Source organism: Prionailurus bengalensis, chromosome D2 (genome assembly GCF_016509475.1).
Source record: "Prionailurus bengalensis isolate Pbe53 chromosome D2, Fcat_Pben_1.1_paternal_pri, whole genome shotgun sequence".
NCBI classification, from domain to species: domain Eukaryota; kingdom Metazoa; phylum Chordata; class Mammalia; order Carnivora; family Felidae; genus Prionailurus; species Prionailurus bengalensis.
The window spans coordinates 12,273,558-12,288,484 of record NC_057351.1 but is presented as its reverse complement, the minus strand read 5'-3'; the positions used below and the strand labels follow the sequence as shown (position 1 = coordinate 12,288,484).

The following is a 14,927-nucleotide window of genomic DNA, read 5'->3' as shown; positions in this document are numbered from 1 at the left end:
CTCGTTTACTGGTTGGCTGTGTAAATTATTTCAGTAAATGTTGGATTTCCCGTTGGGTCAAACTGTGGACCTCTGCTTGCAGTCCTTTTTTTCCTTTCATCTCCTCCCCGGTGTCCAGTTTCTTTCCATTTTCTGTCCAGTTTCTTTCTTTCATTTCCCGTCCCCTTTTCTTTTTGCGTCACTGGATAAACTCTGGGTGCAGGTAGGTGGGGGAATCCTCCACCCCGCTCGTATTTCTGCATTTCCGCCTCCACAGAGCCTCAAATCAGTACCACGGGGTTGGGGCCTTCCCTGGGCAGCGGTTGCTTTCATATGTTTCAGGACCCCGGGCTTGCGTCAGGGTCGAACTAACCCCGTGCCGTGCCCCAGGGGTACCACGGGTTTCCCCGATAACTCCGAGGATCAGGATGTTCCTTGCAGCCAGGCAGAGGTGGCCGAGCAGCCCAGCAGGCAATGGGCTGGAACTGAGCTCTGCTCTGGCCCTGCCTTTTCTTTGTTTTTTGGGGCTTTCTCCCAGATTCCCTGGGAGTATTTCTACTTCTACCTGTATAAAGGGTCAGCACTCACTTTCTGTCTCCGATCGTTCATGGTGCAGACTTTCTGGGTGTTGACGGGGAGAGGCTTGGGAGGCTGACGGCCCACCTCGTAGGGAGCCATCTCTTCCTCCAGGGAATGCCAGTCAATCTGCTTGGGGTTGGGTCCACCTCCAGGAAGGTCGTATTGCTTATGGGTCTGGTATGGACCAGCGGGCCCATGACTGCAGGATCGGTCCTTTGGCTCCTGTAAGTGGCTGCGTGGGGCCCAGGTGCACTGGCTTATGGATGGGATGCTCAGAGCTGACCCACCAGACATCAGCCGAACCCAACAGCACATCACACTGGGGCATAGTCAATAACAGTTTTCACCTTGGGAACGGGGACATTTTAGGTGGGAGGAGAGGACAAACACCGAACAAAGACGACACACAGTGCTGCGTCGGCCAGAGTGCAAGTCGGCCAGCCCCAGGCAGCCTCAGCTGTGGCGGGGAAGTTAGTTACATCTGACAAAGTGTCTTCCATAGCGGTTGGGCCATGCAATTCACGAGGCCAGCTGCTTTGATCCCCTCCTGTTCACCCCAGCAGTGCGTGAGGGATCCTGCCCAGGGGTTACATGCCTGACACTGGACAGATGAGGTTGACATGAGTCACTTGTGCTCACAGCCTGGGGGAGGGGGACACCTCAAGCCACGCAGGGTCACATCCCACGAGGCTGCCCACGGGAACAGAGGGCACCAGCCACCAGCAGCTGTAGGTGGTAAGGGTAGTAGTAGCAAGAGGAGGTAGTGTCCCTGGTTCCCCAGGGACGGCTCGTCTGAGTAATTCAGTGGGCTGGCGGGGAACTGAAACTCAGTACTCAGGGTTAAGTAGGAACCGTGCCTGGTGCCCTCACCTGGTGCCCTCGCAGGCAGCGGCGGGTAGCCTGGGGCCTTATGCCTAGAAGCAGAGAGGGCAGGAGAACCGAGGTCCTCCCGATTTTACCAGATGTCAAAGCAGCACATAGCACTGAGTCCCAATCGCAGGCCTCACACGGCAGAGCGTGCCCTTTCTTTATCAAGCTTTGTCTCTTTTCCCCCCCAGCTGAGGAATGTGATCCAATTACTTTGAACGGCCCAACAAATTCTGATGCACCACATGAGGTAAGAATCATTTTGGTTCTATTTTCACCCTTAGGTACCTGCTAATCCAACTGGAAGGTCTTAGAGATTCTCTTCCAGAGCTTTGAAAATAAGGAAGAGGATTTCTAGGTAATAAGTCTGGAAATGATCTTGAAGCATCCCAGTTGTATGGGATATTGACAAAACGTCTGTTGCTTTTAGTGACTATGGTACCTTTAATCCGTCCTTTGAAATGAATATGTATCTATATGCTAAACACAGACCATCAATGTTTATTAAGCCGCAACAAAACTGGATAGTCCTATGCCATTTTTGTAATGCTTTTATAAAACTTTTCTCAGATATGAGAAGTCAAACTTCGCATCATTTTTATTGTCTTTTTCCAAAAAGCAAATCCATGTGTTGTTTTCTGATTGTAAAAGAATGTTCTTTTAAACTCCAGATAGGACAAAAATGTACCCCCAAAATTGAGAATTGCCTGTCATTCCATTGTTCACCTTTTGAGGTACCTCCTTCCAGAAGCTTCCTTGGGTCACCGTGTGTTTCAGTCACTTCTGGTACTGTCCAGTCCATTTCTTTCCACTCGCTCGGAGCTTATTAGCCAAATTGCATAATGCTTCACATCTGCTGAACTATATTTAGAGTGTCAAATGTCTCAAAAAGCCTGTCTTGCCTCACGATGGACTGGTTCGGTCCTGCCCGTTCCATAACACCAAGTTAATTTTTAGCAAGACAAATTGGAGGTTTTGTTTAGGCTTGCTTGTCAAACATCAGTCTGTCATAAGTTATTAATAGTGATACTCCTGGAGAGTCAAATCACTTTTGCAATAAAGCAAAGTTACACAGTAGTTGATAAAACAGTCAATTTTAATTGTATACATCTCTCTTGAAAGTTGTCAGTGACGCTGCTTTTAACTCTGGTTTGGGGCTTTTCAGTCACCCACTGTGAATATCATATACTTATTTATTTTTTTGTACTTTTTAAATGTTTATTTTTGAAGGAGAGAAAGAGACAGAGTGTGAGTGGGGGTGAGGGCAGAGAGAGAGGGAGACAGAATCGAAGCAGGCTCCAGGCTCTGAGCTATCAGCACAGAGGCCTATGCCAGACTCAAACTCATGAACTGTGAGATCACAACCTGAGCTGAAGTCGGACACTTAACCGACTGAGCCACCCAGGCGCCCCTCACATTCTTATTAATTAATCCTCAGCAGTTTCCTTGGAATTACAATCTAAGGATTGATTTTGGCACTGACTGCCTTTAAACAACTTTAGTAAACCCAAACTATGAAATTTTCTTTTCTTGCACTCCTTAATTTGTTTGGCAAAGTTTTGCTCCTCACACGTTTTGTAACATGATACAGACTCCCATGAAGATACAAGAATGTTGTTTGTTTAGCTTGATTTTAGGGATTTTCCAAAACCAGTTAAGATTGGGTACCGAATATACCTTAGGACGCTGTTCAATAATTTTTTTTTTAATTTTAGTGTCATAGATCTGGCTGTTTGAAGTAAAGACAATACTAAAAGATGAAAAAATAAAAATTAAAAAAATTTTTAAAAAGATGAAAAATAGATTTATCAACAAATAAAACGGGAAGAAACCTATTTGAGGTTTTTTTTTTTCAGTTCCGTTTTAAAAGAGAATGTCTTCTATTCCTGTGAAAAGTAGGACACTACCTTGCTGCTTCAGTTAGTTATTTCTTTGCATAATCTATAGGATTTGTTCTAACTGCTAGATATCCAGAAGGATTCTTTGAAACCAACTTGGCAGACAGAACAAAGGAAACTCACTAGGGGAGAAACATTTAAAGAAAACAAACAAAAACCCCCCACAGTCCATTTTCTAGAGCTCAGACTTTAAATTTTTTTTAATGTTTATTCATTTTTTGAGAGAGACAGAGAGAGACAGAGCACGAGCGGGGGAGGGGCAGAGAGAGAGGGAGACACAGAATCCGAAGCAGGCTCCAGGCTCTGAGCTGTCAGCACAGAGCCCGACGTGGGGCTCGAACTCACAGACTGCAAGATCATGACCTGAGCCGTAGTGGGACGCTCAACCGACTGAGCCACCCAGGCACCCCTCTAGAGCTCAGACGTTAAAGGCAAGCTGAAAATGTGCTCTTTAGAATATTTAACACTTGATATGTTCATGATTTTTATCATTTTAAGACTAAAACTCACTCTAGCAAGAGTGCCTCCTTTGAATGATGCAGAGGGAAAACGCTGTAGTGTCCTGGTACGCAAGATCAAACTCTGACATCTCAGACAAAATTTCATAATAAAGAATCCTTTATTTTAGGAACTTAAAATCAATACCCTATCTACTAGATCCTGTCCTACTACTTCAGTTTATCAAAAGTTGCATTTACTGAGCACACACTTGGAGCCCAGATCTGGACTGGGTGTTCTTGGGTGTGAGAAAAAGTGGGAGGGGAACGGACAAGGGAAGACCGCAGCGGGGCTTACGGACTTGCTGGAGAAGCAGCGTGCACACAACATTAGATTCTGGATGTGGGGATGCTTCGCAGGGTTTAAAATTTTCCATGAACGAGGGGCACATGGGTGGCTCAGTCAGTTGAGCGGCTGACTTCGGCTCAGGTCATGATCTCATGGCTCAAAGGCTCGTGAGTTCGAGCCCTGTGTTGGGCTCTTTGCTGACAGCTTAGAGCCTGGAGGCTGCTTCCCATTCTGTGTCTCCCTCTCTCTGCCCCTCCTCTGCTCACGTTCTTTCTGTCTCTCTCTCTCAAAAAATAAATAAATGTAAAAAAAAATTTTTTTTAATATCCATGGAACTTTATGTTCAAGAAAACATTCCCCAGAACCTTTATGAAACAATAAAGTTTCAACTACTTTAACTACCTGCACAAACATATAGCACATGATAGTTAAAGCAAAATTTGTTCCAGTTTATAACCAACGATATCCATGCCAAGAGGAGGCTGAAGTAATAATAAAAATAATAAATATCAGGATGCTAACTTGGAGTTCGAGGTTATGGAAAGAATGACATTTTCCTCTATGTTATTTGGTTTTACCAAACTAAAGAGTTTATTTTTCTTTCTTTCTTTCTTTCTTTCTTTCTTTCTTTCTTTCTTTCTTTCTTTTTCTTTCTTTTTTCTTTAAGTTTTAGAAACCATGTGAAAGTACTCGTTTATTTAGCTGTGATGAAAGTATCATGCTAACATGCAATGTTAATAATAAAGGAAATTGAATGTAGGGCATATAGGGCCTGTCTTTACCATCTTCTCAAGTTATATGTAATTCCAAAAGTATTCTAAAATAAAAATGTATTTTAAAAACCACACTAAGTAAAATTTAGAATGTAGAAAAATGAAAAAACTCATTCACAATTCCACTGCTCTGATATAACCATTGTTTGACATTTGGATGTATTCCCTTGTACATTTTTTTATATGAATAATTGTCAAAACTGTCAGTGAGATTTGCTTTTCTTATGTAATGTTATCTCACAAACATTTTTTAAGTTTATTCATTTATTTTGAGAGAGAGGGGTGGCGGGGAGGGAGAGAGAATGCCAAGCAGTCTCCACACTGTCTGCCTGATGCGGGGCTCGAATTCACGAACCGTGAGATCATGACCTGAGCCGCAGTTGGACACTCAACCAACTGAACCACCCAGGCGCCCCTATTTCACAAACATTTTATCCAGTTTGCTGCATGGCTTTGCCATCAGTTTGAATGGGTCCATGGTATGACCATCTCTAACACAGAAGTAGATTCTAGGATGTGTGTCTGAGGGCAGGCCAAGGGCCTCCCCCTGCTATGAGGAATGGTATATGTCAGTGCTCTGACAAAAGAGCCCCTGACGAACGCTTTGTCTGGAGCTGAAGTATTAGGAGATCCTAGGTGATAAGACTGAGGGATATGTTGGAGCCAGGGCCCCGGAGCCTTGAATGCCAGACACAGGTTGATAGAAATTATTGGGGGTTGTAAGTCGTGGCCATATGACCATACGGGACCCCAGGGGGACTGGAGAGAAGATGGGGGTAAATTTTAAGCCTGTGACTGGGAGACGTTTCTACCAAGAATGTAAATAGAGAATTCGGATAGAAGATAGGATTCATGTGTTGCTGGGATTAAGTTCCGCTTGTGGGTTGGGGAAAAAGGAGATAAACATTTGTAGAGTGAGGGGTATGTGAGATTTGTGGCAATGCCTGGTAAGTGCTAGAAAACGGAGCACTAGGTACTGATTTAGGACTCGTGCATCAGGACATTAGAGGTGAAGCCTCAGGAGCGGACGAGACTGCCGAGGAGAGAGTCCTTGTAAGAAAAGCAAAGAGAGGAGCCAAGGGTGGAAGTTGTGGAACACCTCACTTTAGAGGCCAGCGGAAGAAAAGAGCTCAGAAGCAGAAACCGGTCATCGGGACAAAAACGTGACTGCCAGTCTTAAAGAGTGAGCAGGTGACAAGAAAGTTCATGCAGTCCTGTCAAATTCCTTAAGGTGGCAAGTAAAAATAGTAAATTCTTGTTGGAGAGTGTTAGAAAATATGGGGGGAAAAGGCTTCTTTTTCTCAAGATGGGAAACCTCAGATTTTAAAGGATAAAGTGTTATCGAGGAGCAGAGAGATTAAAACCAGGAGGAGGAGAAGTGTAATAATTAGTGGGATTTGTTTTCCCTGTGGAAGGTAGAGAGGATTAACGTTCTTAGCAAATACTTATTGATAATACGGTTGAAAATGTTCTGTGGGGAACATGCAACACATTGATTTCCCGCAAGGACTGTGTTACCTGGTAGGGAAGATAAGGTATAGGCACACAGGTGTTCGATAAATAGAGGCACGGATAGATGAGTTAACATTTTAAAAGTAAGAACCTCGGCTCTTTCATAGGCCAAAAAGGTGAGATAGGTAAAGATACATTCTTTTTAATGTTTGTTGTTGTTGTTGTCTTAGAGAGTTAGCGAAAGCAGGGGAGAGGGGCAGAGGGGAAGAGAGACAATCTTTTTTAAAAAAAATATTTATTTTGAGAGAGAGAGAGAGAGAGCACGCATGTGCGCTTGATCAGGGGAGAGGGAGATCAGGGCAGAGGGAGAGAGAGAATCCCAAGCAGGCTCCATGCTCAGCACAGAACACGATGAGGGGCATGATCCTACCACCCTGGGATCATGACCTGAGCTGAAATCAAGAGTCCAAAGCTCAACCGACTGAGCCAACCAGATGCCCCACAAACATTCTTTTTATACATAAAGACTCTAGAAGCTGAGGTAGCTGATGCCAGATTTGAGTTGGGTCTTGAATGGCAACACTTGAATGGGGCAGGAAGGGAGGAAATCTAGCAAAGAGATTAGGGGGTTAAAGGGTTTATTCTGTCCATACAGCAGGCAGGCCACAGGCCATGGTGAACAAGGCAGTAGCGTGGTGGTGTTTGATAAATAAGAAATGGATTGCAAGAGGTTAGATGAAGCCACATCCATCCACCCACTTAGCCATCCATCCATCCAGCCAGCCAGCCAGCCAGCCATCCATCCACCCATCCACCCATCCACTCATCCATCCATCCACCCACCCAGTCACCCACCCACCCACCCAGTCATCCATCCATCCATCCATCCATCCATCCACCCATCCATCCACCTACCCACCCAGTCACCCATCCATCCATCCATCCATCCATCCATCCACCCACCCACCCAGTCACCCATCCATCCATCCACCCACCCACCCATCCATCCATCCATCCACCTACCCACCCAGTCACCCATCCATCCATCCATCCATCCATCCACCCACCCACCCAGTCACCCATCCATCCATCCATCCACCCACCCCCCCACCCACCCATCCATCCACCTACCCACCCAGTCACCCATCCATCCATCCATCCACCCACCCACCCACCCACCCAGTCACTCACCCGCCCATCCACCCATCCATCCATCCATCCATCCATCCATCCATCATCCACCCACCCAACCACCCAGTCACCCATCCATCCATCCATCCATCCATCCATCCATCCATCAATTATTTGATACCACTACTCTCTTAGGTGTGGGGATACAATGGTGACTGCTTAGAGCTACACTCAGAATTAGCATTTGAAATCTCTGGCCTGGAAAGCTGAGTAGGAATGTTTATGGATGCTCCCAGAACAGAGGCTCCATAGGCAGGTAAGCTGAGAAACTCTCCCTTGGATTCTTGGACAATCTCAGCACATATCTGTAAGGGAAAAGAGAGAGGAGATGGCTGAGTTCATTTGACAGGGAGGCAGACTTGTCTGAACAGAGAAAGCCTTGTTTCCCCCACCTCCTCAGCATGCCTGTTAGCCCTGCATCCAGTGTTTCCTCTCAGCTCCGCTCTGGGAAGTGCTGCTCCGGGCCAAGTCCTGGAGCGCCAGGGTGGGAGCACGGTCTCCGTCTCCCAGACAGGGGAGCTTCCTGAAAGAGTCTCCCTGTAGAGTGATGGCATAAGAACAGAGCTTTAGCCAAGTCATCCTAGCGGTGGCTGGTCCAGGGAATGGCTAGGAGGAAACACCGAGGTTCTTTGGCTCACCCGGGAATGCGATCCCAAGGGCTTAGGTACAGGACGTGGAAGGGGGAATGAAGAGGGGAGGGTAGCATTCCGAACATCTGTGTTGATATCTAGGGCTGCTGTTGGAAAGTACCACAGCGGGGGTGGCTTCAATAACAGAAATGCGTGGTGTCCCAGCTCTGGAGCCCGTGAGTCTGAGATCAAGGTGTGGGCAGGGCCCGTTCCTTCTGAGGGCGCCGGGGGCAGGCTCCGTCCTAGCCTCTGTCCTTGCTTGTTGATGGCTGTCTTTTCCCTGTGTCTTCACCTAGTGTTTCCTCTGTCTCTGTGCACAAATGCCCCCTCTTTGTAAGGATACCGGTTGATCTTTTTTAAGCTCTTAAAAATGTCATCAAGCACATCATAAATGCTTTCCGGGTGTGTGATTCATAAGTCAGACTGACCAGGGACAAAAAGGACAATGAAGTCTGTTATTACTGGCAATAGTGCTTTGGAGAGAAATGAAGCAGGAGAAGGGGGCAGGGAGCCCCACACGGTGGGAGCTGCCATTTGTAATAGGAAAGTGGACACAAGCTTGCTGTGTTAAGGGTACCAGAGCAAATGACGTATCTTTGGAACATGTTCTAAAAAAAAACCAGTCAAGGCAGAAGGTGGGGAGAGTCCCCAGAAATCAAGAGCTGTGCTGGCTCAGGTACCAGCTCAGGCCCTGGGCCCGCACAGGGCCGCACAGGCCCTGGTGTGGCAATGTGGCTTGCACGGGACCCACAAGGCCAGGTTCCTCCCTCCAGAAACCCACAGAGGAGCTGACCTGGCAGGACACGCAAGGGACAAACACGGCTTGAGGCATTGACCTCAGGGGTTTAATCAGGCACATGCATCTTGAGACTGGCCCCTCAGAGTTTTCTAGGACTCTCTCCTGTGCGGGGTTAGTGCTGTTTTCTGGGGGGAACAGGGGTAGAGAGGCATTAGTGAGAGCACCCTACTGGCCATGTTTCAGAAGAGAGGCAGGCTGGGTAGAGAGGAGGGAGTGTTGTAGGAGCTCTGAGCTTCCAGAACAGGAAAAGGGAGGGCAGAACCTTCCTAAACCCAGGAGTAGATTCTAAAAGCCCCATAGGTGATTCTTTTTTTTTTTTTAACTTTTAATTCTTTTAAATGTTTATTTAATTTTGATAGAGAGAAAGAGACGTGGCGGTGGGGGGGGGGGGCAGAGAGAGAGGAAGAGAGAGAGAATTCCAAGCAGGCTCTGCAATGTTGGCACGAGCCTGACTCGGGGCTGGAACTCAGGAACTGTGAAATCATGACCTGAGCTAAAATCAAGAACCGTAAGCTTGACTGACTGAGCCACCCAGGTGCCCCTACAAGCCCGGTAGGTGATTCTGATGCCTCCCACTTCCTCCCCTGCAAACAAAACCGCTGGATAGGAGGGATAGCATCTGGCCACTGGTTAGATTCACCTATTCTATGGCAGCGTTGATAGATGAATAATTTTAGTTTACATAAATCGGCAGTGGAAGGTGTTGTGAGATTAGTCACAAATGTACCTGTCACCTTTCATCTGCCATATTCTCCCCCCACCCTACCCTTCTTGGCCATTTTTAGATAATGCACGAGCCTGACATGACTGTGCACGTGGGAGGGGCAGGGGTCCTGTGCATCTGTGCAGTGTAGGATCTAGCACTGAAGAAAGTAATGAGAATCCTTAAGGACAGATGTAAAAACATGATGGGGCACCTGGGTGGCTCAGTCGGTTAAGTTTCAGGTCATGATCTTGTGGTTTGTGGGTTCGAGCCCCGCGTCGGGCTCTGTGCTGACAGCTCAGAGCCTGGAGCCCGCTTCAGATTCTCTGTCTCCCTCTCTCTCTGCCCCTCCCCCATTTGTGCTCTGTCTCTCTCTCTCTCTCTCAAAAATGAATGAACATTAAAAACATTTTTTTAAAAACATGGAAAGCACCTGTTAGTGGCCCGCAGAAAACAGATACAAAGTTTCTTACTAACATTAGTGCCCACCTATGATCTGCTTAGTCCAACAATTCTGGACCCTGGCTGCACATTAGGAATCACTGGGAACATTTATAATGCACCAGTGCCTGGGTCCCATCCCCCAGAGATGCCAGCTGGACTGCTTTAGGGTGGGCTCCCGTCACTGGTATTTCTTCATGTCCTGGGAACGTCTCTGTGTTGCAGAGTGAGAAAGCCTGGGGTAAACCAGGCATCCACATCCATGGGGTGAGGGGTCCAGACAGGCCACAGCATCAACTCTTCATGTTCCATGTGTGCAGGCTGCTCCCACATGCTCCCGGGTATGGCCCTATGTGAGTGTCTGTCTCCAGATTTCCCCTTTTTTTTTTTTTTTTCCAATGTTTTTTATTTATTTTCGGGACAGAGAGAGACAGAGCATGAACGGGGGAGGGGCAGAGAGAGAGGGAGACACAGAATCTGAAACAGGCTCCAGGCTCTGAGCCATCAGCCCAGAGCCCGACGCGGGGCTCGAACTCACGGACTGCGAGATCGTGACCTGGCTGAAGTCGGACGCCTAACTGACTGCGCCACCCAGGCGCCCCCAGATTTCCCCTTTTTATAAGAACACCAGTCCTGTTAGATGAGGGCCCACCCTGATGACCTCTCTTTAACTTGATTACCTCCATAAAGACCTTATTTCCAAAATACTCCAAAATATTCTGAGGTTAGGACTCTGACATATGAATTTGGAGTTGGAGGCGGGGCGGGGGGCATAATTCAACCCAAAACAATATTGAGTGATTTGGTGTTGAGTATTTTACAGCATTTATTTGGACTCTGATATTCCATAGGCATTTAATAAGTGGAATGGGTGGGTGAATACATGTCCTCTAGTATTCAGGGTATTGTATGTGCTGGCCACTGATCCGTGCAGAAAACATACACAGCCTGATTGTTTACATCCTGTTCCAAGCAGAATGCCGGAGCTTTCCCAAGTACTCTCCATGCGAAAGTTACGTTCTTAGGAAAAGAAGATGAGGGAAGTATTATTTCCTTTTTTTTCTTTTGCATGGGTGTAATTATTTTGTATCTGGTTGTAATCACACCGTACAATGTCATGATTTCCTTCTTTCACGTAATGCAGTACCCTAAGCATCCTTTCCAAGAAGTTAATGGTATGTAATCAAAAGAGTAATAATTATAATTAACATTTTTAAGCCCAAGAGTTCTTCCAAGCACTCAGCTATGTGGACTGGCTTAATCTTCCAAACGACTCAGTGGGACGTAATATTTCTACGTCCGTGTTACAGATGCACACTGCGACACAGAAGGGTTGAATAATTTAAGGTCACACAGCTACTGAGTAGTAGAGCCAAGATTTGTTTTTCATTTTTCTGAAATTCATTTATTTAAATTCAAATTAGTTCACATATAGTGTAGTATTGGTTTCAGGAGTAGAACCCAGCGATCCATCAGTTACATGTAACACCCAGTGTAGAGCCAAGATTTGAGCCATGTAGGCACTCTGATTTTGGGAATCTGTTTCCTCCTTTATGAAATGGGTATAATCGTGCCAGGAGACTGAGGGAAGATGTTCGATAAATACCTGGTTAGTATTGCATCTAAATGAACTCCATCCCGTACTTGAATCACTCATCCTGTTCCAAGCTTGTCTCCTCACTTCCAGCTCAAGCATGATTGAAATTTTGAGGCCCAAAGAGGGATGTCATTCCCCTCTCCTTCTCCAAATGAGAACTCAGCACCATATAATGGCCTGATGTGGACAAAGCACTCCCAGCTGACTGTTTACATCTGCCTCCCAACAGCCAAGCCCAGCCCCTTCTCTCCTGTGATGTATCACACCCCTCCTACCTGAAAGCAGGGTGCTTTCAAGATGGCGTCCATCCACTTGGCCATGGGCAACTTGCCCCACTGTCCCACCATTAGGGACAGGGACAGCCCTGGCCAGCTTGTGGCTTCCTCATATACACAGGTTCGAGCCTCCCAGTGGTAGAAGTATTGCGCCTCAGTCACAAAGAGCGAGAGGCTGGTCTTTCCATTCTGTCAAGCTCCCCCCACAGGTGGTGATCCTGAGACCCCCTCATCTGGCGTGGGTGGGCCAAGAGAGGTGCCCCTTCCTCTTAAAGGCAGAGGAAGGGAAGCTTCTTCCGCCAGTTCCTTCAAAGAAGTCTCTTCCTCTTATATAGGCTGAAAGTGGGGTTGGGGTAATTGTCACACCACCTCTCTTGGTCCACTTTGTAGCTCATCCTTTCGGGTTCCCCTGGCCCCTTTCTGTGGAATGCATGCATGCCATTGTCCTCAGCATGGGGCCCCAGTCAAAACTCTTAAGAACCCTAGGAAAATATCCTATCTCACATCCTGTTATATTATATTCTTGGCCATGAGTCACTTAAGAGTTTCCTTATCATGGGACTTGAGGCCGTTTCAGGGTTTTTTTGCTGTCCTAAACCCTGCTGTGGGGAACATCCTTCCCCCGCACCCCCCCAACCCCCCATGTAAGGCTGTATATTCCTTACACTACATTTGCATCTGTATTTACAGACTAAACCTAACAGGCCAGACTGCCAGTCTCTTCTTCCGCTGAATAAGTTCTAAGACCTCAAGTCAGTTCCTAGTGACAAATGCCACCAAATACAAAGAAGATGCTGTTTTTATCTGTTGAAAGCCTATCAGTAACCAAGTGATTTCTTTGAAGTTAAACAAGCCTCTCAAAAATAGAGTTGCACATGATGTTGCCCAGGGTAGATGGGGGGCAGGGGGCCCACACGCAGTTTTTAAGCCATGGAACAGCAGCTTTGCTTGTTGACAGTATTATCCAAAGTACCACGTGATGACCAAGACTGAAGTCCTGAACCGTTGTAATCCGGAAAACTATCTTCATTAACGATCGATGCTAAAGTTGCAGCCCAAGAAACTGATTAATCTTGTATCTTGTGTATTCGTCAAAGCGACAGAAGTCTTTTATTTCCAACACATGTTTTCTATCTTAGGTGGGACTCCCCGCTGTGACCCTGACCCCTCACCTACCATCCATGCCTTACATTTCTTCCAACTCTGGGTCCTACCTTCTTCCCAGCTCCCAGAAGCTCACGCCTAATTCTTGTGCCTTATTTCCTAAGCTCCTGTTAGCATCCGACTTCGGCTCGGGTCATGATCTCATGGCTTGTGAGTTGGAGCCCCACGTTGGGCTCTCTGCTTTCAGCACAGAGCCCCCTTCAGATCCTCTGTCTCCCTCTCACTCTGCCCCTTCCTCGCTTGGGCACACTTTCTCTCTCAAAAATAGATATCTAAAAATAAAATGTCAATATTTGCAATATACTAGAAACTACATTCTTTCCAACCAGTTAAACCAAAACATCATGTAAAATTGTGAAAGCTTACACAGTTTACTAATTTTTAAAGACCTTATTATTTTTTTTTCAACGTTTTTATTTATTTTTGGGACAGAGAGAGACAGAGCATGAACGGGGGAGGGGCAGAGAGAGAGGGAGACACAGAATCGGAAACAGGCTCCAGGCTCTGAGCCATCAGCCCAGAGCCCGACGCGGGGCTCGAACTCACGGACCGCGAGATCGTGACCTGGCTGAAGTCGGACGCTTAACCGACTGCGCCACCCAGGCGCCCCAAAAGACCTTATTATTAAAGCAGTTTTAGGTTTACAACAAAATTGAGAGGAAGGTACAGAGATTTCTTTTTTTTTAGTTTTTAATGTTTATTTATATTTGAAAGAGAGTAAGAACCAGCAGGGGAGAGGCAGAGAGAGAGGGAGACAGAATCTGAAGCGGGCTGCAGGCTCTGAGCTGTCAGTACAGAGCCCGATGTAGGGCTCAAACTCACAAGCCACGAGATCACAATCTGAGCCAAAGTTGGGCACCTAACCAACTGAGCCACCCAGGCACCCCAAGAGATTTCTTTTTTCTAAGTTTATTTATTTTGAGAGAGAGCACACTAACTGGGGAGAGGCATAGAGACAGGGAGAGAGAGAATCCCAAGCAGGCTCCGAGCTGGCAGCACAGAGCCCAGTTTGGGGCTCAGTCCCATGAATTGCAAGATCATGACCTGAGCCGAATCAAGAGTTGGACGTTTAACCGACCGAGCTACCCAGGCCCCCCTAATCCTGACCACTTAGAAAGTGGGTTTGGGCCCAGATGTGTAGATTGACAGCTCGGCATCTTCAGAGCTGAAGGGGACCACAAAAATCATGTTGTTGGCGATTTCTTTTGTTTCATAGTGGAGGGAACCAGTGTCAGTCGATTGAGGGGTGGAGTTGGGACCTTGTCCAGCGTCACTTACCCACCCCCGATGCCCAGCATTTCTGAGTCAGTAACAGCTGCCAGTTACCAGTTGCCGCTGGGCCGCTCGCCTAAGGAGATTTTAGGCTTTTCCAACAGTTCTAAATGATATCCGTCTGGCAGAGTAGCCTGGGTAAGAGCTCCTGGAATAAAACTGGTAAATGGCAAGGTCGCTCTTTCCTTCAAATTGTATTGGGAGGTAGTTGGCAAAACCCTCACTGCCTTGGCAGAGCAACCAGTCTGCCAGACTATCTGCGAACCTGAAGCAATTACGTGCATTATAATAACAGAGAATGGACCCGAGCGGCACTTGCTGTTGATGGTATCTTCCCTGAGTCAGCCCGGCAGGCTGCTACCTGCTCTGAGTGATGCGTGGCGATCCTTTTCAAGCGCCAACAAGACCGGTCTCATAGATTGGTGAGCCCTTTGCTTTGTTCTTTGAGGGACAAGCAGATAGTTCTGGCTTCGGGAAGTACTTGGCAGTTTCTCACTTCGTCCCTGAGACGATGTTTCGAGA

General features: G+C 46.9%; 1 protein-coding gene across 7 annotated transcripts in view; it reads left to right on the top strand.

Annotated features, from left to right (window-relative positions):
* Positions 1-14,927, top strand: part of EDARADD (EDAR associated death domain) — a 90,303-nt gene that overhangs the window by 45,210 nt on the left and 30,166 nt on the right. For all 7 annotated transcript variants that reach the window (XM_043596241.1, XM_043596244.1, XM_043596242.1 and 4 more), the window contains one exon: positions 1,617-1,675. In XM_043596241.1, coding sequence (XP_043452176.1) covers positions 1,617-1,675 — 59 coding nt within the window. The remainder of the gene's footprint in view (positions 1-1,616; positions 1,676-14,927) is intronic.